General features: G+C 50.8%; 4 protein-coding genes across 7 annotated transcripts; 2 read left to right on the plus strand and 2 right to left on the minus strand.

Annotated features, from left to right (window-relative positions):
* Positions 1 to 7,558: 7,558 nt before the first annotated feature.
* On the minus strand, positions 7,559 to 9,451 carry SLC35A4 (solute carrier family 35 member A4). Its single transcript, XM_004420085.3, has one exon. The coding sequence runs from the start codon at positions 9,448 to 9,450 to the stop codon at positions 8,476 to 8,478; it is 975 nt and encodes a 324-aa protein (XP_004420142.1). The 5' UTR covers position 9,451; the 3' UTR covers positions 7,559 to 8,475.
* A 426-nt stretch (positions 9,452 to 9,877) lies between these two features.
* LOC147917250 (SLC35A4 upstream open reading frame protein) lies at positions 9,878 to 11,940 on the minus strand. The gene is made up of 3 exons (XM_087429700.1): positions 11,812 to 11,940; positions 10,676 to 10,774; positions 9,878 to 10,075 (listed from the first exon to the last, which is right to left on the minus strand). The coding sequence occupies exons 1-3, from the start codon at positions 11,824 to 11,826 to the stop codon at positions 9,878 to 9,880; spliced, it is 312 nt and encodes a 103-aa protein (XP_087285826.1). The 5' UTR covers positions 11,827 to 11,940.
* Positions 11,941 to 12,279: 339 nt separating this feature from the next.
* APBB3 (amyloid beta precursor protein binding family B member 3) lies at positions 12,280 to 18,247 on the plus strand. 4 transcript variants are annotated; one of them, XR_015551943.1, is made up of 13 exons: positions 12,399 to 12,485; positions 12,799 to 12,962; positions 13,045 to 13,121; positions 13,707 to 13,767; positions 13,974 to 14,120; positions 14,243 to 14,370; positions 14,832 to 14,946; positions 15,087 to 15,171; positions 15,416 to 15,499; positions 15,763 to 15,878; positions 16,017 to 16,208; positions 16,747 to 16,894; positions 17,707 to 17,836. XR_015551943.1 is itself a non-coding variant. In XM_004420089.3 (12 exons), exons 1-12 carry the CDS (start codon positions 12,437 to 12,439, stop codon positions 17,941 to 17,943), a joined length of 1,455 nt encoding a protein of 484 aa, XP_004420146.1. In that variant the 5' UTR covers positions 12,280 to 12,436; the 3' UTR covers positions 17,944 to 18,247. The 4 variants fall into 4 exon arrangements, 3 of the variants coding, with proteins under 3 accessions (XP_004420146.1, XP_087285825.1, XP_087285824.1); XM_004420089.3 differs by lacking the exon at positions 16,747 to 16,894 and having other exon boundaries at positions 12,280 to 12,485; positions 17,707 to 18,247; XM_087429699.1 differs by lacking the exon at positions 17,707 to 17,836 and having other exon boundaries at positions 16,747 to 17,700.
* Positions 18,248 to 19,001: 754 nt separating this feature from the next.
* SRA1 (steroid receptor RNA activator 1) lies at positions 19,002 to 25,503 on the plus strand. Its single transcript, XM_004420090.3, has 5 exons — positions 19,002 to 19,102; positions 19,228 to 19,353; positions 23,876 to 24,081; positions 24,810 to 24,918; positions 25,071 to 25,503. The coding sequence occupies exons 1-5, from the start codon at positions 19,078 to 19,080 to the stop codon at positions 25,277 to 25,279; spliced, it is 675 nt and encodes a 224-aa protein (XP_004420147.1). The 5' UTR covers positions 19,002 to 19,077; the 3' UTR covers positions 25,280 to 25,503.
* Positions 25,504 to 26,364: the final 861 nt, after the last annotated feature.

The raw sequence follows: 26,364 nt of genomic DNA on the forward strand, positions 1-26,364 counted from the left end.
TAGCCCAGGGCCAATCTTCCTCAGCAAAAAAGAGGAGGATTGCTAATGGATGTTAGCTTAGGGCTAATCTTCCTCACCAAAAAAACAAAAACAAAAAAACAAAAACAAAGGAAGAAAGAATGAAAAAATTCTCCAGATTTCTACAGATTGGCTCTGTGTTGGGTCACTCCTTCTATGCTTAGCCAGACCATTTATAGCTCTGCCTAAGCCTCACTTTCTGAGCCTAAAAATCAGCCAGAGGTGAAAGCTTACAGTCTTCTCACACCTTTTCTTAGCATGCATCCTGCCCCAGGCATGTGCATGGCTTACTAGTTTCCCCAGTACATGTGGGAACTTTTCGAAGTCCATATTCCCCCAAAATCTCACTCCCCAACTTTTCCCCCCAGGCTTTCCATGTGTCTATTGTTTGCCCCAACTGTTATTTTTGCTTGTTCTTTCATCTGTCAGTGTTTTGGGGGACCATCCTCTGGCATAGCTGCTCTGTCCTGAGAGAGTTTTAAGATAAGTGAAACAAAGGAAAGCCCCTTTTTGTCAGTCCTTTGGGGGAAAAACCCAGACAGTCAAAACAGACAAAAACAATTCCGTGGGAACGAGATCCACCCTGCTCCCTCCAGAACGAGGTACCCCCACCAGAAATGTGGTCTGTTGTCTTCAAGACCACCTCTGTGCTGGGGAGGAGGTTGGGGTTAGGGTAAGTTAAAACCCACAAAGTTCTCTTACCATATCTAAGTTGCCTTTATCCTGGTTTAGCATACACTTGGTTGCTGTAAACCGTTGACTATCACCCAGAGTTCCAGTAAGGATGATTCTGACCATTTTCGCCAGATGTTTCTGGGGAGGGATGAACCCCCAGGGTTCCCTACTCTGCCATTTTTGTTGATGTCACCTTGCTTTGCCATTTTTAAATTGGGTTATCTTTTTATTATTGAGGTGTAAGAGCTCTTTGTATACTCTAGATACAAGACACTTTCAGATATACGATTAAAACTTTTTACTATAAGAATGTATTATTTGTTTAGCTTTTAAAATAATAACAATAAAAAAAATAAAATAAAGATGTATACAAGGTTGCAAATCTGTCTGGTGGTGCACAAAAGTTACTGGAAATAGTCAACCTTTCCATCCGAGTGTGATATGAGCCAGTTTCTTTCCCCATCCACCAGGGGACATCTCCTTTCTTTCTCCCTCCCTCTGGCAGAGACTGTGCCCTGCTGCAGGTGTTGGCTGCTAAGGTTGTTGGTGAGAAGGTGGAGGGCTCTCTGCCCTGGATCATCTCATGGCTCCTGGAAGGAAACAACTACAGTGGCCTTCTTCTTCGCCTGGACCCTCAAGGTGGCCTAGCAGGGAGGATGTGGGGTTGTTTGGGAAGCTCTGGGATCTGGCCTTAGGCATGTTCCACCCTCTCACCCAACCAGCTGCAGCCCTAACCCTAGTCCACGGAGAGTCTAACCCTCTGGGAGGGCCAGGATTCAGAAAGGTCCCAGTGTGGCTAGGCTGCCAATGTCTGGAGAAGCAGGGCCAACAGTCAAACCAACTCTTACCCTTCAGAGACCTACAACAATTTACCAAACATTTTTACATTGACTGATACCTTTGATTCTTACCACAACCCCATGAGGCAGATCTAATTTATAGATGAGGAAAGGGAGGATCAGAGAAGGAAAGGTACTTGCCTATTTTCACACACCCATTAAAAATCAGGCCTCAGTGAAATGATATGATGTCAGGGATTTGGGGAGATCAAGTAGAGGATATAGATCAAACAAAAATGGCCGTGAGGTGATAATTATTGAAGCTGGGTGATAAGTAGATGAATTTCCTATACTTTGTATATGTTTGAAAATTTCCACAATAAAAGAGTAAAAAAAAAAAAAAAATCTAGCCCTCTGACTATTTCCAAAATCAACAAACATACATTCATTTGGCCCGTACATTCCTAGACCTCCTCCTGCGCCTGTGGAATGAGGAAGATAAGTTGGGGCAGTTCACACCCTCAAGGATAAAGCGGTGAGGGACAGACATGTGTTTATCCAGAGGCCAGTTTGGTTTCATGATTAAGAGCACAGGCTTTAGTGTCAGACAGAACTGGGCTTGAGTTTCAGCTCTGCCACTCACCAGGAAATTACTTGACCTCTCTGAGCTTCAGTTGCCTCATCCGGGAAAAGGTGGGCGGAGGCAGGATAAACGAGTTGCTGCCTCCTTGGACTGTTGTGTGGATAAAAAGAAGCAATCCACGAGAAGCCTTAGTACACTACCATCAAGCACATGTAAAAGGCTGATAGGAGTTAGCTATTTTTATGAATAGTACCATTAATAAAAATTAAAAGTCTTACAGGCAGTAATTAGAGTCTTTGGAGTCCAGAGGGAGGGGTGATTCACTCTGAGTCTCCCCTTACTAGGCAGCTCCCTAAGCTTGCTTCAGGCTGCTCTGTTGGGGGCCTCAGAAAGGAGGATGCAGGTGGAACAGGTGAGGCCCACCCTGTGGGACGCCATAGAAGAGGCCCAGGCCCACATGGCTGGCCTGAAGAGCCTGCGTTCAGGCCTCCTTGGGGACACCCTGACAGATGGTGGGCTCAGCCAGCTGGGCAGGGCACTACGGGAGATGCAGGTAAGCAAGGTAAGGCCTGGAGGTGCCTGGGCCAGCAATGGCCAGATCCCACCCCGAGGTCTCTCTCCATAGGTGGTAAAAGCCTGGAGCCAGCATCCATGAAGCTGGATGCTCAAAGGGGTCAAAGTTGAGGCCGTGGGGCTCCCAGAACCACAGGTATGTCTTCTCATCCAACCTCTTGGGAGCCCCATTGAGGTCTGTCTTCCTCTCCTCTGTTTACAGAGCACTATGAGGGGGTCCTTCCTTCATTCACGAATTTATTGATTCCCAAACATTTACTGACCACTCACTATGTGCCAGGCCCAGTGCCACGTAGGCCCTGGGAAATCCCTGTCCTCATGGAGTTTACAGTCTGCTGGAAAGAAGCAGTCACAACACCATGCTCAGTGCTCTGAAGGGCTTATCAACACAGGGGTCTATGGGGCATCGAAGTTAGTCTTGGCAAGAGAGGGAAGGAAGACTTCATGGAAGCAGTAGATTCCTGAAGGAGGTGGCCCACAAAGATGTGTGAAGAACATTCCAGACAGAGAAAATAACAGGCAAAGTCTCAGAGGTAAGTGAGTGTTTGATCTGTTTGGGGGACTGCAAGCAGCTCAATTTTCTGGAGAACAGAGTTTGAAGAAGAGAGTCAGGAGAGAATGACTGGAGAGAAAAGGAGGGGCCAGGTCACACAGGGCTTTGCAAATCTATTGATATGATTGGACTTTGTCTTGAAAGTCAAGGGGAAAATATAGAAGTATTTTAAGCAGGAAGATATCATTGCTCCCATTTTCAGGTGAGCAAACTGAGGCTCAGAGTAGGGAAGAGAGTATCCCAGGGGCACCGGGTCACTGCATGGCCTCTCTTGTGCAGTAGGGGGCATTGTTTCTCATGACTTGCCACAGGGTGGCTGGAACGCTGCCCCTGTCCAGCCTCTCCTGGTCCTTCATTTTTCATAATCACTTACCATTTGTCTTTACAGACCTGGGCCTTGGAATTAGGCACGTAAGCTCCCATTTATTGAGCAGTGCCTGCCACTGCTGAATGCTTTGGTGCTTTATCCCATTTCATGCTTTCTATAAATTTATCAGCTCCATTTTATGGATGAGGAAGTGGAGACTCAAAAGACCAGTCACCTGCTTGAGGTCATATAGCTAAGAAAAGGAAGCTCTGGGACCACAATCTGTCTGATTTCAAAGCCCTGAGCTTAACCCACGCTTTCCTGGGAGGGTGTGGAATTCCCACTCCTAATATCATCTCAGCAGGTGATAAATTCAGCAGGAAGCCACAGCCCAGGCCACCAGGGGGAGCCCCAAGGTGAGTCTCAGGCTTGGGGTGAAGCTGGGGGTCTTCTCCACCTTTGGTATGGTTAATTGCATTTTCCTGCAGCAGCAGGAAGAACAGCATCTCTAGGACCTGGGCTCTGCCTACAGCATCCTTTCAGGGACTCTGAGGAACAGGTAATACCTCATGTATCCCAGAGCAACTGGAAGCTGTTGGGGGAGTGAAGAGTTGCCAAGTTGCAGAGCCCAGCTAATATGTTTCTTGCTTACCAGGGAGAAATATAGAGCCTCTGGCAAATAAAGGCCCTGAAGGGCGACTGGATCCCTAAGGGAGGGGCATGGGAAGGGGCTGTTTTCCTTCTGGGTTGAATTAGGGGTAGAGGATCCTTAGGGCCTCCACGGCATCTACTGGCAACATCAATACTTCTCATCTCCCCCTATGGCCTCCAAGTTTCTATCCAGGCTACAGGCTCTTCCAGGCCAGTTAGGCCCTGGATGTAGCTCTGGGAGTAGCCTTGGTAATGGGGTTCTGTTGGAAAAGTTGGGCCCTGTGTCCCAAGGCTCTGTGCACACATGCGCTTCTGGATGAGCCTAGACTGATGCCACCTAGGCCTGGCAGGCCCCAGATGCGGCCCTGCAGTTCTTCCTGGCCCAGGCCCAGAGGCAGAGAATGCGAGAACAGCACCAAATTTGGATCCAAGAGGAACTGAAGCATTTGGAACAGGAGGAGGAAGAAGCGGCAGGTGACCAGGTCAAAGGCTTGGTGGCTGAAGAAGAGGTGAGGAGGGTCAAGTAGAGGACTCGAGCTGCTTCTTTTTTTTTTTTTTTTTTTTAAAGATTTTATTTATTCATTTTTTTTTTCCCCCCAAAGCCGCAGTAGATAGTTGTATGTCATAGGTTCACATCCTTCTAGTTGCTGTACGTGGGACTCGGCCTCGCGTTGGACGGAGAAGTGGTGCCTCGGGGCGCGCCCGGGATCCGAACCCGGGCCGCCAGCATCAGAGCGCGCGCACTTAACCACCAAGCCACAGAGCCGGCTCTCGAGCTGCTTCTAATCAGGCTGGGCACTGTGCTGGGGGCTTGGACCCAGCGTCAGTCACAACAGACTGGGCCATTCCCTCTCTCATGGCCCTTACAGCTTTGTAGGAGATAGACGAGGCAATCCCCAGTGCTAAGTCCTGTGATGGGAGGGCTAGGGGCGTGTGGGAACAAAGAGGTGTACCTGACTCAGGCTAGAGTGGATCAGGGAAGATGGCATCTAAGCTGAGACTTAAAGGACAAACAAATCAGCCAGAGGGATTCACTAGACTCTGAGTTCCACAAGGGCAGTTTGTGCTCATCACAGAGGTACTCAGTAAATAAAACTTGTGTGAACAAATTAAGAAACAAAACTTGTGTGTGTGGGGCGGTGGCGGGGGTGGGAGGCGGTGAGAGACCCATGTTCTGAGAGAGGACAACATTGCATGATCAAAGATCCAGAGAGAAGCAATGGCAAAATGGGTTCTGGGTATTGCGAACTGTCCATCTGGCTGGAGCCTGGCAGGTGCATGGTCAGAGGCAAGGCTAAAGAGACCAGTGTATGCCAAGCCGGTGGATTCGAACTTTACCCTGAGGATGACGGTGAAGCGTTGAAAGACATATGTCATCTCAGTTCTGTCCCTCACTAGCCACGTGAATTCAGGCAAATTAGGTCACTTCTCTGATCCACTGTTTCCAAATCTGTAAAATGGCAACTACCCCACATGGTTATCAATGGATAAAATGAGATAATACCCATTAAGCATTTAGAACCGAGCTGGCACACAGGTGGCACTCAACAAAGAGTATTATCATTGAAGGCCTCCAAGGAGAGGCAGAGATGGCCCCGGGAGCAGACAGTGCTGAGGCTCCAGCTGGAAGCCCTTCAGGCAGAGTGAGACACTGTGGAGCAGGACCTGGCAGCCTCTATGACCGGCATGTGCAGGCCACCCAAGCTCGCACATGCCATGTACTGCAGGTCAGTGGGGACAGAGGGCAGGCCTTGAGCTGGTTCCACGGCTGGCTGACTGACAGGCATCACTCAATCTGGGCACAGGTATTCCAAGCCTGGCGGCGGCTGTGGCACAAACAAACCACGACCACAGAGCACCATTACCGCAGCCTGCTGGTTGGCGTCCTGCAAGACATCATCAACCCGGGCACACAGAACCAGGAGCTCCGAGCCGAGATCCAGCAGCTTCGGCAGGATGCACACTAGGCTGGGGCCGGCCATGCTGGGTCTCTGCCCTGGGAAGAAATCTGGTGATCAGGAATCCTTCAGGGGCAGTTTCCTCTCTCCTCATTCTTAAGAATCCTAGAAGGGAGAGGAAGTTGGAACCCACTAACCAAGCTAATGCTCATTATGGATAATTAATACCACTACTAACCAGGTCTCCTTGTGCCAGTCCTTGCGAAGCGCCTAATATCCATTATTTCATTTAGCCTTTTCCATACTCTATATAACTGAAGGTACCATTCGACTCCCATTTCAGAGATAAGGCAACTAAAGCTAGGGCAAGTTAAGTAACTGCCCAAAACAGTCAGCTAATAAGTGACAGAGCCAGAATTCAAATCAAGTGTGACTGGCTACAGTTCTACACCGTAGATAGTAGTGGTTCACAAGCTGCAGTGTGCATCAGAATCACCTCAGGAGCTTATTATTTTTCTTTTTTTAAATAATTTTATTTATTTTTCCCCCAAAGCCCCAGTAGATAGTTGTATGTCATAGCTGCACATCCTTCTAGTTGCCGTATGTGGGACGCGGCCTCAGCATGGCCGGAGAAGCAGTGTGTCGGTGCGCGCCTGGGATCCGAACCCGGGCCACCAGCAGCAGAGCATGCGCACTTAACCGCTAAGCCACGGGGCCAGCCCAGGAGCTTATTTTTTAAAAAAAGGCAAAAGATTCCCAAACTCCACTCCCTAAGGAGTCTGCCTCAACAGCTCTAGGACTTTTTTTTTTTTTTTTACAGGTTTACCAGGTATTCTACCAAGGGGAGCAGGGCCTGACATTCCTGTAGCCGTGACAGCAGATGACAGGCAGGAATATCAGTGAGGGATCCAGAGAAAATTAGAATCATACCACATTGGGTCCTTAAAAGTTCTCCAGCCTAGGGCCGGCCCCATGGCTTAGCGGTTAACTGTGCACGCTCCGCTACTGGCGGCCCAGGTTCGGATCCCGGGCGTGCACCAATGCACCGCTTCTCCGGCCATGCTGAGGCCGCGTCCCACATACAGCAACTAGAAGGATGTGCAACTATGACATACAACTATCTACTGAGGCTTTGGGGGGGAAAAAAAAAAGGAGGAGGATTGGCAATAGATGTTAGCTCAGAGCCGGTCTTCCTCAGCAAAAAAAAAAAAAAAAAAGTTCTCTAGCCTAGAGTCTGACCCAGCACCTTCTACTCCCATGACTCCCTCCAAATTCCCCAAGGCCCAAGTTTTGTGCTTCAGGAAAATTTCAAAAGCTCTGTGACAGAGAACAGTCTCAGGTCCATGGAGCCCTCAAAGGAAATAATGCTGCTGGCAACAGTTGGGAGAAAGCCTTTTCTCCTAATCTATAAGTTATTCTAGGATTACGATACTTAGGGCACCAGGGGAACGAAATGATGTTTGAGAAGAGCTATGCACCACAAAAGATACAGAACAATCATGGCCTATTATAGGCACCACCTACACCCCAGAACACTTTATTAACACCTTATTGCTTATGCAGTTAGAGACACTGATTGAGCTATACAAGTTTCCCTGTTCCTGGTCCCAGGTCACTCTGTGTAGAGCTTCCCTAGTCTGTTGGGAGCTGGGACACTGCCAGGCAGGGGCAGAACCCAGAGGGGAAAGGATGGTACCTCCTACGAGCCATAGAGGGGGCAGTGGGCTTCAAGAGGGCCCTTGGGGTGAGCAGAGAGGTCAGGAGTGTAGACTTAAGCCAGGGCCCAGGGGCAACATTCCCTGAGATGAGTCAAGCCCCAGCCCTTCTCTGGGGTTTCCAGAACCAAGGCTGGGTGTGGAGAGCAGCACTGTGGAGGGAGCAGGGGGCACTGTCTCCAGGCGCTCCTGGAGCTAGGGCAGCTAGGTAGAGTGGCCTGGGTGATGGGTATGTAATCTGTGGCAATTGGGCTTTCCTACATGACAGTGGGAAGTGAGTATCCCTTATGGGGGAGTCACGCACCATACCTGGGCTACGGCAGCCAGCACCAAGCCTGGGGGCAGTGGGTCTGCTAGGGTGACCACAGTAGGCAAGGAAAGCCAACTGTTGGCCATGTCCCACTTTAAGCAACTGCATTCGTGCAGGATAAGGCAAGAAGCCTCCTCCATCAGGGATGGGGTCATTTCTGAGGCCTAGGTATTGACACTCCTCCAATTCCTTAATCTGCAAGAACTTGGGGGGGTTAAGCATTTACTTAACCAAACCCACTCTTCAAGTCTCCCAGGGGTATGCCTTCACCCACCCACCTCCAGAGACTAACCCAGCTGCTCTCACTTCCCCAGCTTTTCTCACAAGGCACTTGTTACAGGGCCGCTGAGGTGAGAGGTGGGGAGGGCTGGGAGGTGGCTCTGATGGTGGTGCCCAATCTATAGGGTCAGGGGCTAGTGGCTGCCATAGTACAGGTGCACAGCCAGGCCAATGAGCAGTGTGGCCAGGAAGAAGGCAGCTGTGAGCTGGAGCTGCAGCAAGGCTGCTGAGAGCATGGCGTTGACCACGAGTGAGCAGGACACAACAAAGAGGCGTGTGATGCTGCTACCATGCTTCATGACAGCTGACATGAGCAGTCCATTTAGTGCCTGGCTCAGCACCACGAGCGCTGCCGATCCTGAGAAACCCTCCAGAAGGCCTGGCCCTGGGCCGCCACCTGCATGCAGACCTAGGTTCAGGAGCACACCAAAGGTGTAGAGGAAGAGGTTCTGAAGTGCCAGGGGCAGCCGCTGTCGCTTCATGAGCAGTTCTGTATACACCGATGACAAGCCTGAGATGAGGCAGTATAGGACGAGAAGCAGCAGTCCTAGTGGAGTGATGTGCAGGGGCATGGGGCCAGCAGCAGCTGCTGAAGGAGGACCAGGATGGGGGTTCCTAGGGTCCTGGAGGCCACCAGCTGCATAGCAGGCCCCTGCTGCCATCAGCAGCAGCACTGCTAAGCCCTGGCGTGCAGAGAGGCGGTGTCGGAGACAGAGGCAGTAGAACAGGGCCGTGCTTCCAATTTTGAGATTGCTCAGCACCTGGTAGGTGCTCGGGTCCATATAACGTTGAAGATAGATCACCAGGTTGTTGTTAGCACTGTAGAGCAGGGCTGATAGTGCAAAGGGGGCAGCCTGGCGCCAGGGTGGGGCCCCCCGGGGCCATGCTTGCCAGCCCACCAGGAAGGAGAAGGCGCACAACAGGAGCTTGGTCAGCTCAGTCAGCAGCACAGCTGAGGAGGGCCGGAAGGGCACTCGGCCATCCACATGGCACAGTGCCAACAATGGGGCATGGGCACCATACATAGCAGTGGACAGAAGTAGCATCAGGGTCCAGCGGGCCTGCCTGGGATGGCCAAGGCCTGGCATACCCCCGTCCTCTACACTCATGCCCACACCAGACCCTGGGTGGCCTGTGTAGCTAGAGGGGCAGCGGAGACTGTGACACGTTTGGGGAAAATCAAGTTACAGAGCTGGCTCCCAGGAGGGAGGAGCGGTGGTACAACACCAGAGAAAATATTGAGGATCAGAGTCAGCTGCAAACTCCACAGTCAGGGCTGGAAAGGGGATGCTGGCCCTAGAAACTGCAGTCTTGGGGCCAGTCCCATGGGGTTAGGGAGGGAAGACAGAGTCCAGGGTGCTGGCTGATGAGCCACTGTCCACCCTTTGCAGGAAGGGAAGCAAGGGTGAAGGTGGCAGGAAAGTTGGACACAGCAAATGGGTGACAGCCGAGGAAGCCAGATATGGTGTCTGTGCTCGAAAGGCCTCCACCTGCAGGCCCCAGCAGCTCATCCTGCCTCCCCCATGGGATCCAGAGCTAGTCGGGCCCCTTGCGCAGTGACCGCAGATAATCCCTCAATGTCTTCTCCACATTGGGCACAGCATATGCCTGAGCTGCGTAGATGCCAGTGCAGGTGCCCACGGCAAAGCCCAATACTGCTGATGCCCTCAGTTTGGCCACCACATAGCCAGCCAGGAAGCCCTTGAGGAATGGGGAGGACAACAGCGAGCCATCCTGTGGAGGAAGATGCAGGAGGAAACTCAGCTAGGCTCAAGTCCTTTTCTCTAACCAGGAGCTACTCAAGCTTGTCTTAGAGTATCCCACCACCTGCTCCTCCTTACTCTGGAAAGCTGCAGAATTCTCTCCAAAGATTTTCTCAAGGTTCTGGAGGCAGAAAAAGAACCTAGGAGTCCTGATCACACACTCTCAGAACACTGGGATTAGAAGGCTCCAACCACAGAACTCTACTGTCACAAGGCCACAGAGTTGTCCCTGAAGAATCTGACCCACTTCTCCAGCCTCATTTCCTAGCACGTTCCCCTACTACTGCAGCCAAACCGAACTGCTTTCACCCCTCATGTTCATCACGCTACCTCCCACCACAAGGGCTTTGCATATGCTGTTTCATATGCCTGGAATGTCCCCTCCTCCCCTCTTCTAGTGAACCCCTATTTAAGATCCTAGTTCATGTACCATTTTCTCAGGGAAACTTTCCTTGGGGTCACAGAGAACAGGCCCGCAATAACCATTTGCTGAATAAATCTCCACCACCCATTTAAAAGCAATATTGGGCAATGAAGCCTAAGGGGGGACAGGAGACAGGCGCAGCTTTACCTGGCCCACACCACTGCTGACTTCATCTTCCACACGCCGCTGCAAGCTCTCCAGCTGGTTCTTGAGAAACGCCAAGTCCTTAAGCTTGGGCAGAGAATCCTAGGACAAGGGAGAGGCTGGCTCCAGCAGACAGACCCAGCCCCATTCCCCGCTCAAGTCTATCAGAGGCTGGGGGTGGGGATAATGGGGTGACCCCGAGAAACGTCTTCCTGAAATACCTTCCTGAGATGACAGTGGTAGAGGAAGAAAGGCATTGAAAAGTACAGAATTCACACGGGGGCCAGCGAGGGGGTGACAGATGGGATATGCATCGGTAACTTTCAACAACCCTTAACAAAAATTTTATAGAGCAAGCAGTGTGTAGGGGAGGCAGGCAGGACAGCTAGGGGACCTTCAATCAGATCTATCAGGAAAGCACTAATGACTCAACTACAAGCTACCTAAAAGTGGTCACCAGTCTGTCTTGTCTACTGTGTTCCGAGGCTTAACACAGGGACTGGCAAGTACTTGGAAATGTGTGAGTGGTGCTCAACTTCCAGACCAATGGTGAGTAATGGCCTGAGGCAGTTCCCTGGACAATTTGGGGGCAAATCTGATTTCTTCCTGGGCTTCTCCCTCTTTTCTCGCAAGGCCATCCCAAACTGAATGTGTGACTGTATGCGCGGGGGGGCAGGAGGGAGGAGCAGGGAATGGCTGTCTGTAGGAGTGGGGATAAATGAACTGAGTGGTTTTGATCGCATATAAGTATGAAATGCAGTGTGTGCGCAAGACAGTGTTTGAACAAGGGCGTGAGTGTCCGTGTGAATTGGAAACATCGTGTCTCTAGGAGGAAAATTTCGAGGGCTAGGGAATAGAGCAGAGTGAGAAGTATGTCAGAGCGAAAGCGTCTGAGTGTGTCCGAGTACTCAGAGATCGTGACGGTCCCCCGGGAGGGGACGCCTGGGGAATCCCCGACTCCGCCTGCCTTGCGGAGGCACTCTACTCCCCACTGTTGAAGCAGTCGACAGGAGCAAAAGCCCGCTCCCAGGGGTAACAAGAGGTACACTACCCATGAGCCGCTCCAGTGTCTTCTCTCCTCAGGACTAAAAAGGTGTAAACATCACACCCGACTGCAGATCACCCCCACCTTCACTCACCTTGTCATCCGCCATCTTCCCCGCCGAACTTGTTGCGCAGGCGCAGCCCCGCCCCCCTAGTATCAAGGGCTACGGCCATCTTTACTGAGGGCGGAGGCACTTCCGGGGCATTTTTGGAAAGGGTGGAGGCGCTTTCCTGGCTGCCAAGCCCCGGAGGTCTCCTTCTCCCAGATATTCCCACGTGACCCATCCCGGCGCGTCCCAGGCTGTGTGTGCGCGCGCGCATACGACCTGGGCGCGATGATCTCACTCGTGCGCATGTGCGCGCGATGCACGTTCGCCTGGCCAGTCTTCCGCCGCTTGAGGCGCTCATAGTTGCGGCGTGATGTCAGCGGGTGGGCTGGCGACCGTTTCGCCCATACTCACGCACGGAAACGCGCACTGTCTCGGAGATCTAGACGCCTGTTTACTCGCTCCACCCCTACGCAGGCGGCGGGCGGCGCTGCCCAGGCCCGTTTTTCCCGCCCACGGGACCCGGCCCCTGCTCCGCCCGGTATTTGTGCGACGCCCATTGGCCCGGCGGACTCCGGCACAGAAGGCTGGGCTTGCAGGCGCAGCAGCTGCGGAGGTCGAGCTGGGCTGAGAGTGCAGGCCGGCGAAGGCCGGCGGGGACGCAGCCGGGGCTATGCTGGGCAAGGACTACATGCTGGCCATCATTCTGGTCAACTGCGATGGTGTGCACGGAGGGGTCCGATGGGAGGACCGGGAGCTCAGAGGGGAAGAGGGTTAGGGTTAGGGAGGCTACCCCGGGGCTCAAAGACAGGGCAGGGGGTACGTCTCGGGTTGAGGACTAGGGGACAAATGAACCCGGATCTTTGCACTGCAATATCCAAGATTGGGAGCCTGGACCCTCAGACTGCACCTCCAGCCTAAGGGTTGTCCCCTTTGGGATGGAGGAAGGGTTATGACAAGGTATTATTCTGAACCTATGAGTATGCCCTCCCTCTCCAAACCCGTCTTCCCCCTCCCCATCTCGTGTTCCTGTAGATGACTTGTGGGGGGACCAGAGTCTGGAGGGGGAACCAGGCCTGCCCCCTGGCTGGAGGAAGATCCACGATGCTGCAGGTACTTACTATTGGCACGTACCCAGCGGTAGCACCCAGTGGCAGCGCCCAACCTGGGAGCCAGGAGATGCAGAGGACCCAGGCACGGTAGGTGGAGTGTGAGGAGGGGGCCTGAGCCCATGTGTGGACCTAGACTTGCTGCTACACTGACCTAGCCCCCTCTCTACAGAGGACGGAGGGGATTTGGGGACTTCGGCCCCCCAAGGGGAGATCCTTCTCCAGCCTGGAGAGCTCACTGGACCGGAGGTAAAAGGGATAGGCCAGGCAAAATGAATGGCTTGGGGTTCCATGGCACTTAAAAGATCAAGCTGGACCCACAGTCTGTTTTCCAGCTCAGATTCTGGACTATGTCCCATGTTTAGGGCTCTGTTCTGTGTTCTTGGCTCTGTCCCATGTTCTTGACTCTCAGTATTTTGAGTTTTGTCCCTTGTTCCAAGCTGTTTTTTGCTACGTGTTCTTTTCCGTATTCTGGGTCCTAATCTATCATGTTCTAGAGCTTGGCCACTGTCCTAGGCTCTGTCCATGGAGGTTCCTGTCTTCTATTCCAGGGTGTCTTGTCCCGATTTGGAGCTGTGGTCCACCTTTTGGAAACTGCTTCATGTTTGCAACATTTATTTTATGTCTTGTGTCCTTAATTTTTCCTCAAATTCTAAGCCCCATCTATATTACATTTATTTAATATGTCCAGGGCCCTGTCCTGCTCTTGTTTTGTATTTGGGACATTATATTCTGAGTCTTATCTCACATCTTGTGCTCATTATGTAGTTTGGGCCTCACAAGTGTCCTTTCTGTAGGAAATGTGGTCCTCTTACCAGCTCTGCTCTGTTCCAGTAACTCTCTATCCTGGTATGGTGAGGAATTCTACATCCAGAGTGTGGAGCCCGGGGCTAAGGTAGTGACTTGGGCCTAACGGCCAGCCCAGGGCATTGGGGAGGGTCCCAAGGGAAACCTCAGGGGTCGGATTGGGCTAGGCAGAGGTGATCAAGGGTGAAGAGAGGGGGTATCAGAGGGTTTATGTGTGTGGAGCCTGTGGCACCTCCCACCCTACTCCACCTCTACTCACTCAGGGCCCTCCTGTCCTTTCCCCCAACCCATCAGTGCTTTGCAGTCCGCTCTCTGGGCTGGGTAGAGGTACCTGAAGAGGACCTGGTGCCAGGGAAGAGCAGTATTGCAGTCAATAACTGCATTCAGCAGCTGGCCCAGACCCGCAGCCGGAGCCAGCCCCCAGATGGTGCCTGGGGCGAGGTGAGCTGGCTAGCCTTTCAAGGGGTTCAGCCCAAGGTCCAGCAGAGGTAGTTGTCCCTGAATTGCCTGTTCCCTATGGCAGTCACCTTTATCTGAGCTCCAGGCTGACCTCTCCTTGGCAGGGTCAGAACATGCTGATGATCTTGAAGAAGGACACCATGAGCCTGGTGAATCCCCTGGACCACAGTCTGATCCACTGCCAGCCTCTGGTGCACATCCGTGTATGGGGTGTGGGCAGCTCCAAGGGCCGGTGAGGACCCCTATATCCCTCCAAGTGAGAGTTACTCCTCCCCCCACTCTGCAGGCTGTGATTCCCACTGATGCTGATCCCCTGTACTTGACCTCCCGGACACAGATCCTCTGTCAAGGACCCAAGCTCTGCCTCCCCTGCCTGGTCCAGACTTGGTTTGGGAGGGTGGGCCCAGCTCAGCAGGGACGGATGGGGCAGAGCCTGAGAGGTTGGGCTGATTTTCTCCTGTGCTCCCACATGCTGCGGGAACAGTGACAGGTGAGTGACAGCCAGGTGCCTAGAGCCCCAGCCCTGACCTCCCTGTTCCATCCCAGCCATGTCCCTTGCCTAACTTTCCAGCCTCCTGTAGGCACTGCAGGCCCCTGCTCCTATGCAGCCTCTACCCTAGCCCAATTTCTGCCCCTGCCCCAACCCCAGCCCCATCTCTGCCCCTGCCCCAGCCCCATTTCTGACCCTGCCAGGGACTTCGCTTTTGTGGCGGGTGACAAAGACAGCTGTATGCTCAAGTGCCATGTCTTTCGCTGTGACGTCCCTGCCAAGGCCATTGCCAGTGCCCTCCACGGGCTCTGTGCCCAGGTAAGGGCCAGGAGTGGGGCAGGGAATGTAGGTATGAAGCTGGGTCTGGAGCTGTCAAGGTGGTTGGGGCAGGGTGGTATTGGCTTTCTTACCTCAATTCCCCTCTCCCTGTGCCTCATGCTGGCTGCATTATGTTTCAGATCTTGTCAGAGCGAGTAGGGATCAGTAGTGATTCCCCTTGCTGCTCCCTAGACCCCATCTCCCCTGAAGACCTGCCACGGCAAGGTATGAGGAGGGAGATTCTGCATTGCAGCAACAAGCTACTTTGGTGAAAGATGGGAAAGGGGTCCTGGTTATTTAGTACTTCTCTGGAGATAGGGGACTTCTGAGGTGTCCTTGTCCCAGGGATCCCAAGCCCTAAATTAGAGGAGCATCCATGGCCTTTCTTCTGCTACCTCCAATTCTCTCAGAAGGGTGGGGAAAGGGGTCATTGAGTAGTGCCCAGGCCAACTTGGTGTGTACATTTCAGTGGAGCTGCTGGATGCGGTGAGCCAGGCTGCTCAGAAGTACGAGGCACTGTACGTGGGGACCCTGCCAGTCACCAAAGCCATGGGTGAGGACTGAGTGCACTGGAGCGGGTAGGCTGCAGAAGGCAAGGGGGAAGGTGGGTTAGGTAGGATCTACCACTATTTCTCAGAGAGCTCCCATGGCCATCTCCAGCCTGGGATGTACCAGCCTTCCCAACTCAGGATTTGAAGCCCAGCCCTAGCTGTTCCCATCTCTCTGAATCCCAAGTCAGTGAGGGGCCTAGACACTCCCTGCAGATCCTTTCCTTCTTTACATCTGGGAGACACCATGGTGGGCATGTCCCCCCAGGCATGGACGTGCTGAACGAGGCTATTGGTACTCTCACCACCCGGGGGGACCGGGATGTCTGGGTCCCTGCCATGCTCAGTGTGTCTGACTCCCTCATGACTGCACATCCCATTCAGGTATCAGCCAGAAGAAGGTGAAATTGGGGGTTGTGGAGGGTTGGGCAGGGATGCTGAGGGGTCATTGCTTGCTGCTAGAAGCGCTCATTGGGTCCAGCCAGTGCCTGGCCCTCTAGTGACTAGGCCTGGTGTGGGCAGGCAGAGGCTGGTGCAGAGGAGGAGCCACTGTGGCAGTGCCCTGTGCGACTTGTGACCTTTATTGGTGTTGGCCGCGACCCACACACCTTTGGCCTCATTGCCGACCTGGGCCATCAGAGCTTCCAGTGCGCGGCCTTCTGGTGCCAGCCCCATGCAGGGGGACTCTCTGAAGCTGTGCAGGCTGCTTGCATGGTGAGTTAGGAGTGGGAATGGGTGGTGGGGCTGCCCTGCAGCTTCTCTGTACTGGTGACTGGAGCTCAGGATCGGCAACCTCTCCAGAGATCACAGGCCAGCAATTCCAGGGATGATTATTGTTTAATAGCATTTTATTTGGCCCTCGTGCTGTTTTTATTAAGTTTGAATTAGTTGCCAATATTTAAAGGCCAGGACATTTCACATAATAATTGCTATTCCTGTTTTTCTTAAAATATCAGCAACTCTGACACTGGGTCCACATATAAATTGCAGCATTCATCTGGAATTGTGTAGGGCCTGTGCGCTGTAGGGTGGGCATTGTCTTTCCTGTTTGTCTCATTTAGGTTATTTCCTAGTATCTGTGGACATTTGAGTGTGGGACGCTTGCACTCTGTTAGTTCAGCTCACTCATTCACTCAACAAATATGAGTGCCTGCGGGGTACCAGGCACCATACTTGACCTTACAGAACACTTGACCATACAGAACACTTAGGTTAGAGCAGAGACAGAGCAAAAAGAAGTTGTACACCACAGGATGATGGAGACGGCACCTTCAGGTTCAAGAAGGCTACGTGAAAGAGGTGATAGAAAACTGAGAGGTGAAGATCCAAGGAGAAAGTTAGCCAGGTGAAGAGGAGTGGGACTGAAGGTGTGCCAAGTATAGGGAACCCCAGCTGTGAAGGTGAGAAAGAGGTTAGTGGATTAGAGTATCTGAAAGAATCTGGTGTATCTGGAGTGCAAGGGGGATGGAGTGAGAGATGGGGGCAGAAAAAAATGGCAGAAACCAGGTCATGGAAGACCTTATAGGTCAGGGTGATGAGTTTATTTTATACTGAGGCACTTTGAGCCATTTAAACATTTTGCGCAGGACATTGAAGTCAGGTTTGTAGATTAGGAAGACCTATTAAGTGTGGGTAAAAGATTTGGAAGACACAAGAGAAGTAGGAAGACCATTTAGGACGCCGTTGAGTTCAAATGAGAGAAGATTGGGGCAGTTGCATTGGGAATGGAGTGTGGATTGTAGACCCTCCCTTTCATTAGGGAATCCTCTTTGCCAGGGCCAGTCCAGTCCAATGAGATGGAGGCCAGTCAGCATAGTGGTAGGTGTGGTTAAGAGCACAGACTCTGCAGTCAGACAGAACTAGGTTTGAATCTCAATTCTATCATTTCTTTGGCTAGGTGACCTTGGGCAAGTCATGTATTTTCTCTGAATTTCAACTTTCTTATTTGCAAAATGGGGATAATAACACCTGATAAAAAACTGTGGATTAAGTTAGATTATACAGAGCACCTAGCACAATGTCTAGCCCTCCTTAAATGCTCAATAAATGTCAAGTTTTATTTTATGTTTATGGGAATGCTGTAGGGGCTCCAGATGTGGCAGGTTACCAGCCTCATATCAGACTGAAACCTTGGCCAGTTCCCTGTCCTGCAGAAGCTTTCAGGGTCCAGGGGCAGAAAGGAGTTGAATCCTCACATTCCCCTTCTCCCTAGGTTCAGTACCAGAAGTGTCTTGTGGCCTCTGCAGCTCGAGGCAAGGCCTGGGGTGCCCAGGCCCGTGCCCGCCTGCGGCTCAAGCGGACCAGCTCCGTGGACTCCCCGGGAGGTCCTGTGCCTCTCCCTCTACTCAAAGGAGGGGTTGGGGGTGCTGGGGCAGCCCCTCGAAAGCGGGGTGTCTTCTCTTTTCTTGATGCCCTCCGGCTGAAACCCTCTCTGCTCCATATGCCCTAAATTGATCCGGGAGGACTGGAGAAGGAGGCTCTGGGTCCATGCCCAACTCTGTACCCCTTCATTCCCTAGGGGCCTGCAGCCTTCTCTGCCTGTCCTTCCAACCTTGCCCACCCTCTATTTATTGCCCAATTTATTAACTGTTTATATGGATGACCAAGAGGCCCTGCACCACAACCTAGGCCCCTGGCTCTCCTTTCCCTGGGTCCCTGTGTTCCTTGCCCCTGTCCAGCCCTGGACAGTTGGCTCTACCTCAGCAACACTTTATAGCAAAATCAGTACAAATAAAAATCCCTCAGTGACCTCATTGGGTGTGAGTATATTGGGCCTGGGACAGGGTTGGGGGTTAACCTGTGTGAGGAGAGTGTCTGTGTCTGTGCTTGGTGTTGGTGGCTGCCTGTAATCACATGAAGGCATGAGTATGATGGAAATCTTACTTCATTCATTCAACAAATATATTTTCTAAGGTCTTCTTTGTGCCAGGCACTAAACTAGGCACTGGGGATGTAATAAAATAGTCAGGGTTTCCACCTTCTGAAACTGTCAAAAGGGGAGACGAACAAGAGTCAAATAAACAAGACAGAAAATAATATGCAGTACAACTAGAAGATCTCGGTTGTGGGAGCTCAGGTGAAACACTTAACCTGGACTTTGGCATTACTAGGCTTCATGAAGGGTTGACATCTGAGTACTCAAAGAAGAGTACTAGTTATCGAGCCTAGAGAGAATAAATGTGCAGGGCAATGGTCGGAGGTGAGATTCTATAAGTCCACCTGGCTAGATCACAGAGGGGCATATGTGCGGCAGGAGCTTCTCATGGTTGACACTCGCTCTTGAGAGCAACCGAGAGAGAGAGATTGGATCCAGAAGGGACTAGGGCTCTTGGAGCGCCGCCTCTTGGAAAACAGGCCCGTTTGGTGCCTTGTGATCAGGGCCCTGAGGCGTTATTAGCTGGAGACTTCGAGTCCCTCAGGGAGTAGGCACAACGTCCCCACAGCGGCTCCTGGCGTTTCTGAACAACTATCTTACCTGGAAGGCTCCAGACAACCTGCCCCGTCCCGGGCGCGCACTAATGGGCTCGGATGTGCGGCCGCCCCGGAAGTGACGCGCTGCCCCGTTGGCCGTGCGGAAGCGGAGATGGCGGAGCTGTACGTGAAGCCGGGTGAGCGCTGCCGGCGGCTGGGCCGCTGAGTCCTGTTCCATGCCCAGGCTGGGGGTGGTTACCGTGCGGAGTGCGGACCCTCCATCTCTCCCCAGCTGACCTGACACGTCTCCTCCCCTCCGCAGGCAACAAGGAGCGCGGCTGGAACGACCCACCGCAGTTCTCCTACGGGCTGCAGACCCAGGCTGGCGGTCCCAAGCGCACACCGCTCACCAAGAGGGTCGCCGCCCCCCAAGATGGATCCCCTAGAGGTGCGTGGGGACCTTGTGCGCGGAGACCGGTCGAGAATGGGTGGTGCCAGGGATAAGCTTGTCCCGAGGATCCTTTCTGCTCCTCTGAGGACTTCCTGAGAGAGGTTGGAGCCCCAGAAAGGGGCTCAGGGCAGGCCCTTTTCTAGCCCCTTCTCTACTGCTCAGGTACGTTAGTTTCAAAAGAGTCTCTCTATGCTTTCATCCTAGGTGATCTCATCCAGACCTATGGTTTTTAGTATAGTTTTTATTCTCAAATTATTTTCAAATTTATTTCCAACCTGGATTGCTTCCCAGAACTCCATAGTGGTATATCTGTTTGCCTGTTCTGCATCTTCACTTGACTATATAATAAGCATCTCAGACTTAACGTGTTATTCATTCATTTAATCAGTATTATCTACAGAGCATCTACTATGAGCCAGCTACTGTTTGAAGGTGAACTAGACAGCAGTGAACAAGACAAGAGGTTTCTGTTTTCGTGGAGTCCACACTCTAGCTTTGGAGATAGACACATGAAATAGTGGTAAGGGCTCTGCAGAGAAATAAAACAGGGTGATGTGAGAGTGACTAGGTAAGTGTCTGAGGGGCTGACATTTAAGCTGAAATGAGTGATGACTAAAAGCTGTCCACACAAAGATCAGGCCCAAGGGCATTCCAGGCTTTGGAAACAGCTAGTGCAAAGACCCTGAGAACAAGTTTGGCAAATTCAGAGACTGAAGGAATAACTAGTGGCTAGAGCACAGTGGGCTAGGGATAGTGATTAAGATCTGAGGAGTAGGCAGGGGCCAGACCATAGTGGGTTTTGTAAACCAGGGTAAGGAGTTTGTATTTTAATTTATGTAAAGTTTAAAGCAGAGGAGGGTTGCCTCTCCCCCTGAGCACTTCTCATGCCAATAGGTGGGGCTGTGGTCCAGAGAAAGGGGCTCAGATTCAGCTCTCTTAGCACCCCTCCATTATTCACACCTGTAACACTGCAGAGGCATGATATAAGCCAGGGTTTTTTAACCTTGGCACTATTGACATTTTGGGGCAGATAATTATTTGTTGTGAGGGACTGTCCTGTACATTGTAGGATGTTTGTAGCATCTCTGGCCTCTACCCACTAGACTCCAGTAGCACCCACCCAGTTGTGACAGCCAAAAGTGTCTCCCGACATTTGCTCTGGGAGCAAAATCTCTGCAGGTTGAGAAACACTGACTGAACTACATCTTAAAAAAGATCACTCTGTCTGCTGTGTGAAAAACATTTTAGGGAAGCAGCGGAAAGACAAATAAGAGACTATTATGGTAACATAGGCAAGATTCAGTGATGATTTGGATAAGGGTGGAAGTACTAGAGATGGTAAGAATTGGACTGATATGGGATATGTTATGGAGAAAGTCAGTAGAAATGAGTAGATAGAGGAGGTGAGGGAAAGAAGAATCCATGTAACTTACATTTTTTGCTTGAGGAACTGGCTGGTATTGTTATTGATATAGGAAGACTAGAGGATAGAGGTTTTTGGGGGAGGAGAGAAGCAAACTTTCTGTCTTGGCCATGTTAAATTTGGGCTGCTATTTTGGGGAGAGGTCTAGGCCAGAATTAAAGAAACGAAGTCACCATCATATGGATGGTATTTGATGTCATGGGCTTGAATAAGGTTACCTAAGGAGAGTGTGTGGATAGAGGCCTAGAGAGGATCCAAGACAGAGCCCTAAGGCTCTCTAGCATTTCAAGGTTGGGTAGAGAAGGAATTAGCAAAGGAGATTGAGAAATAGCCAAAGAAATGAGAAGAAAAGTAAAATTTACTGTGGGAGAGAGTAAAATCTTGACTTAACCATGATGCGTGCTGCTGAGAGGTTAAGTAAGACAGAGAAAAGGGACCACTAGATTTGCAAACATAGCAATCACTGGTGACCCTAACAAAAGCAGTCTGTGGAGTGATGAGAGCAGAAACCCAGCTGGAATGGGCTGAGGAGCAGCTGAGGAGAGGATTTGAAAAGAAGTAGAGAGAGTGACTACAGACAGCTCATTCAAGAAATTGCTGTGAAGCAGAGATGAGAAATGGGACAGTGCCTGAGGATGGAATGTGAGGTAAGGGAGGGTTTTTGTTTTTAAGATAGTACACTGGAGTGTTTGTATGCTGATGGGATGATTCAGAAGAGAGGGAGAACTGATGGTGCAGGCAGGGGAAAAGGGATAACTGCAGGTGGGAAGCCTAGAGAAGGCAAGAGAGGCTGGGATACAGAGTACAGCTGGAGAGATGGCCTCTGATAGGAGCAGGAACCTATTGTCTTATTAGAGGAGGAAGGAAAGTGGCCACAGATGCAGGTGGGTTAGTAGAATTGGTGGTGAGAAGATGAGAGACTTCCTGTTTAATGACCTCTATTTTCTCAATGAAATATGAGGCAGGGTCAGAAGTAGAGACAGTAGGAAAGGAAAAGAAGGGGGAGAAAGGAGAAAAGTTTAGAGATAAGATGTGAAAATAGTTGTTCTGCAGAGTAGAAGAAGGAGGCAAAGTGTAGGATTTCCAGGCAATGTTGGGTACCTTTTAAAATCTGTAGCCATGAATGTTAAAGTTTAACTCATCAGCATTGTTCTGTTTTTCCTCCCAACAAATAAGGCAAATTGGGTTTACAGGAGAGTGAGACAATGGGAGGGGATAAGTGAGGTAAGAGTGTTTAGCTGAGGTGGAAGGGTAGGAGGGTGGTCAGATTTTGAAGATGGTACAGTGTTGTTGAGAAGTAAGCAGAGGGGAATGGGAGGCTGAAGAGGGGGAAAAAATGGTCATTGGAGTGAGGAGGTCAAGAAACTGAGAGGCCAAATTATCAGATGAATTAATCATTCGTGTGGATGTTGATGCCTAAAAGTAAATTCTTGACTTTTCTCCTCCAGTCTTCTCTTTTTCTGTAGTGGTTCCACCATCCCATTACTAAAGTCAGAAACCAAGAGTCATCCTTAACTCCTCTCTCCCTCACCCCCAATCCACCAAGTCTTGTTGCTACCTCCTTCTAAATAAATCTCAGAATACTCTATTTACCCTTGTCTACTCTTTCACTCTAGTCCATGCCAGCATTCTCTTTTTTCCTTGGACTACTCCCATTAACCTCCCAGCTGTTGTCCCTGCCTCCATTCTTGACCTATTCTCATCAAGTTTTTCACAGAGCATAGAGCAAACATCTTAAAAAACAAGTCTAGAGGTTTGTCTGGTGGCGTAGTGGTTAAGTTCATGTGCTCCGCTTCAGCAGCCAGGGTTTCACAGATTTGGATCCTGGGCACAGACCTACACACCACTTATCAAGCTATGCTGTGGCAGGTGTCCCACATATAAAGTAGAGAAGGATGGGCACGAATGTTAGCCCAGGGCCAGTCTTCCTCAGCAAAAAAGGAGAATTGGCAACAAATGTTAGCTCAGGGCTAATCTTCCTCACCAAAAACAAAAACAAAAAACAAGTCTAGTCACATCACCTCCTGCTTTTATAAACCTGTAGTGGCTTCCCATTACCATTAGGCTCAAGACCAAGCTCCTCCAAAGCCCTGCAGGGTCTGGACTCCTTGTTTATCTCTCCAGTGACAGCTCATATTATTTTCTTTAGTGTTAATAATTTCCAGCCACGCAGGCCTCGTTTCTGTGCCTTGAACAAGTCAGGACTTTTCCTGCCTCTTGGGCACTGCCCTTACGTCTACGTAGTACACAGTTCCTTCAACTCTTCCTGGCTGCATCTATCTCACTCATTAGTCCTTAACTTTGTGAGCACTTTTTGCTACTCACTAATCTAGCAGCTGTACCTATATTCTTACTTAATCATCACTGCAACCATGTGAAATAAGTGCTATTACTATAATATCCCCATTTTACAGAAGAGGAACCCAAAGCTTAGAGGTTAAAAGTAACTTGCCAAATGTCATATTCTGTGTGAGCTAGGATAAACTTAGATGTCACCTCAGAAAGCCCTCCTTGAACACTTAGCCTAGGTAGGTCCCTCTACTCTTCCTCTTTATTACATCATCCATTTTATTTCTTTATAGCATGCAGTATAATTTGGTAATTTTCTTTTTTTCCTCCTTCCTCTAGAATTTAAGCTCTCTGAGGTCAGGAACCTAACTACTATATCTCTGGAGCCTTGCACGCTGTCTGGCACATAGTAGGGACTTCAGAAATATACATTTTTTTTGTGTGTGTGTGAGGAAGAGTAGCCCTAGGCTAACATCCGTCACCAGTCCTCCTCTTTTCTGCTGAGAAAGATTGGCCCTGAGCTAACATCCGTGCCCATCTGCCTCTCCTTTATATGGGACGCCGCCACAGCATGGCTTGACAAGTGGTGCCTCAATGTGTGCCCGGGATCCGAACCTGCGAACCCCGGGCCACCGCAGCAGAGCGCGCACCCTTAACTGCTACGCCACCAGGCTGGCCCCCCCAAAATATACATTTTTGAATGAATGAGTTGTCCCAGAGAGTAGCCCTTTTTAGAAGGGATGAAGTTATAGTTGAGCTTCTTACTTTTTTAAGCCATATTTGCTTGATCCTGCTTTACCTTTTCAGTTCCTATCTCAGAGACTTCTCCTGGGGCCTCCCCAATGGGGCCTCCACCTCTTTCAAGTAAGGCTTCCAGGCCCCCACCTGTGGGGAGTTGTCCTGCCTCCACTGTGGAGCCCACAAATTTCCCAGTCATTGAGTGTGAGACTCTACTAGAAGATGTGCTGAAACCTTTGGAACAGGCATTGGAGGACTGCCGTGGCCACACAAAGGTAAGCCCTGGCATACCAGTGGGGTACTGGGGAGGGCTCCCATCGACAGCCAGATGCAGGTATGGCTCCCAGAGAGAGACCGTGTGACCCTACAGGCAATGGCTTTTAACCCTTTTTGAGTTATGGACCCCTTCGGGGGATCTGCTAAGGACTTCCCAGAAATAGGAACACAGGATTTCAGGAGGGTTCATGTGACTTCTGAAGACCAGTCAGTAGAAGAGGCTTGTAGGAACAAGAGTTGAACTTAACTCCCATTAGTGATAACAGCCTTATTTTTGTACCTCCAGGCCATTCAGAGCACACCCTGCTGATTTTGTGCTAAAGGAGGGAGAGGGAAACTCCCTTTTTCTATCTAAGTAGTGTTTCCTAAGTTTTCTGGAGGCAAAGGATCTGAGGAGTCTTCAAGGAAAGTACCTTAGTAATTTTTACCTCTTTGGTCCTTAGTTTCCTTATTTGTAAAGCAGCACTCCAGAATGAGTTTCTGATGGTCTGAGAAATTCCAGAAATTTTAAAACTCTAGCTATACGTGCATTTTTCTTGGGAGGAGAGCCATAGGTTTCATCAGATTCTCAGTGGGGCCTCTAACCTTTGGGTAAAGAACCAGAACTGTAAGATTAAGTGTAAAGTTCCTGGGCCAGAGAAAGCAGGTGCTTCCTAAATGGTGCTGCCTTTCCCCTGCCCCTGGTTGGGCTGGCAGCACTGACTTGGAGGAGAATTCTGTCTCTCAGAAGCAGGTATGTGATGACATCAGCCGACGCCTGGCTCTGCTGCAGGAACAGTGGGCTGGAGGGAAGCTGTCAACGCCTGTAAAGAAGAGGATGGCTCTGCTGGTGCAAGGTAGGAGTGGATCCCTTGGTACAGCCTAAATCCCTCATCCTGCCTTGGTTGGCTGAGCTGGAATAGGTGCTGAGATTTTGACTGGTTGGGAAGGGAGGAGGGGGAGCTATGTCTTTTGCCCCAGGCTGCTTGCTCAGCCCCTCTCTCCTCAGAGCTTTCCAGCCACCAGTGGGATGCAGCAGATGACATCCACCGCTCACTCATGGTTGACCATGTGACTGAGGTCAGTCAGTGGATGGTGGGAGTTAAAAGATTAATTGCGGAAAAGAGGAGCCTGTCTTCAGAGGAGGCCAAGGAAGAGAAATCTACAGCCACAGCTGAGGAGCACCAGACTGTCCCAGGCGTCCAACGGGCTCCATAATCCTGTGGGTTCCCCAGACTCACCTCACACCATTTCCTATGCCTTCTCTCTTAGGCCTGGGAGGGCTTCTCTCATTTGGCTCCCTTTTACCACTTGGGAAACTGTCTGCCCCTTTGGGGTCCTTGGCTTGACCCACCTCTGGAGGAAGAGGTCCCACCTGGGTCGTAGGGAGTTCACTTGTTACCCATAACATATGCATTTTAATAAAAACATCTCCATAGTGGGCCCTGGGTAGGAGAATTGAGCCCTTCATATGCCAAACTGGTCCCCTCTGATGTTCCTGACTGCCTTGCTCCCCGTGTACCCTACAAACCTATTCTTCCTCCATTCATCATGAATGGCCTTGCTAGGTATGACCAGACTACTGCCTGCCACTTTCCCCATAATTAGACTGATATGCACATCCCTTGCTGGGCTGAGTAGCCCTAACTTTGGATGATTTCATTTCAGCATGAGAACAGATGCTCAAATAGCATGGGGAGAATTTTTCCCTCAAGAAAGGGAGACTTGCCCTATTTGCATTGTTACCCTTGAGGTATACAAGTGCTCAGATATTAGAACATAGCTGTATAAATTGAAGAAGAAAATGACCAGATTGTTGAAATATGGGATCATGACTTTTTTTTTTCTTGAGGGGGGATAGGCAGTGGCAGATAGGATCATGACTTTTTATCTGACTTACCAAATAAGCTGCTGCTTCATTTTGGGCCTCAATTTGGACCCTAATGTCTCTTTCTAACCCTTTGAGGACAAAAGAGCCAGGTGAAAGGGGCCGGGGAGATTTGTTATGCTGTGAGAAGGGAGGGTACAGGTTTTCAGTGTTGGAATAAGAGGATTGGTACTTATAGGTGGCAGGCAGAAAAAGCATGGGGAAAGACAGGAGAAGGCTAAAGGCTGGGGCAGCATCTCTCTTTTCCTGCTTTGGAATAGATATGGAGGGACTGCTAGAGAGGCCCGATTCCAGGAAGGTTACTTTCTGGAACGGCTGCTTCCTGGAAGGGCTGGAACAGCCCTTGGCAGAGGTCAGGCTATTGCTGTTTATAGTTTGCTGAAAGTAGGCCCAGTGGGAGCTAGGAGGGGACCTG

The sequence above is a fragment of the Ceratotherium simum genome, chromosome 4 (assembly GCF_057802395.1).
Source record: "Ceratotherium simum simum isolate JZ-2026a chromosome 4, ASM5780239v1, whole genome shotgun sequence".
Classification (NCBI taxonomy): domain Eukaryota; kingdom Metazoa; phylum Chordata; class Mammalia; order Perissodactyla; family Rhinocerotidae; genus Ceratotherium; species Ceratotherium simum.

Coding starts and splice junctions, on each gene's coding strand:
- SRA1 (XM_004420090.3), top strand. CDS start 19,078: ATGGCGGAGCTGTACGTGAAGCCGG. Junction 19,354..23,875: donor CCAAGATGGATCCCCTAGAG/GTGCGTGGGGAC, acceptor TTACCTTTTCAG/TTCCTATCTCAGAGACTTCT. Junction 24,919..25,070: donor GATGGCTCTGCTGGTGCAAG/GTAGGAGTGGAT, acceptor CTCTCTCCTCAG/AGCTTTCCAGCCACCAGTGG.
- APBB3 (XM_004420089.3), top strand. CDS start 12,437: ATGCTGGGCAAGGACTACATGCTGGCCATCATTCTGGTCAACTGCGAT. Junction 12,486..12,798: donor CATTCTGGTCAACTGCGATG/GTGTGCACGGAG, acceptor GTGTTCCTGTAG/ATGACTTGTGGGGGGACCAG. Junction 15,879..16,016: donor TGACTGCACATCCCATTCAG/GTATCAGCCAGA, acceptor TGGTGTGGGCAG/GCAGAGGCTGGTGCAGAGGA.
- SLC35A4 (XM_004420085.3), bottom strand. CDS start 9,450: ATGAGTGTAGAGGACGGGGGTATGCCAGGCCTTGGCCATCCCAGGCAG.
- LOC147917250 (XM_087429700.1), bottom strand. Junction 10,076..10,675: donor TCAGCAGTGGTGTGGGCCAG/GTAAAGCTGCGC, acceptor CTTCCTCCACAG/GATGGCTCGCTGTTGTCCTC.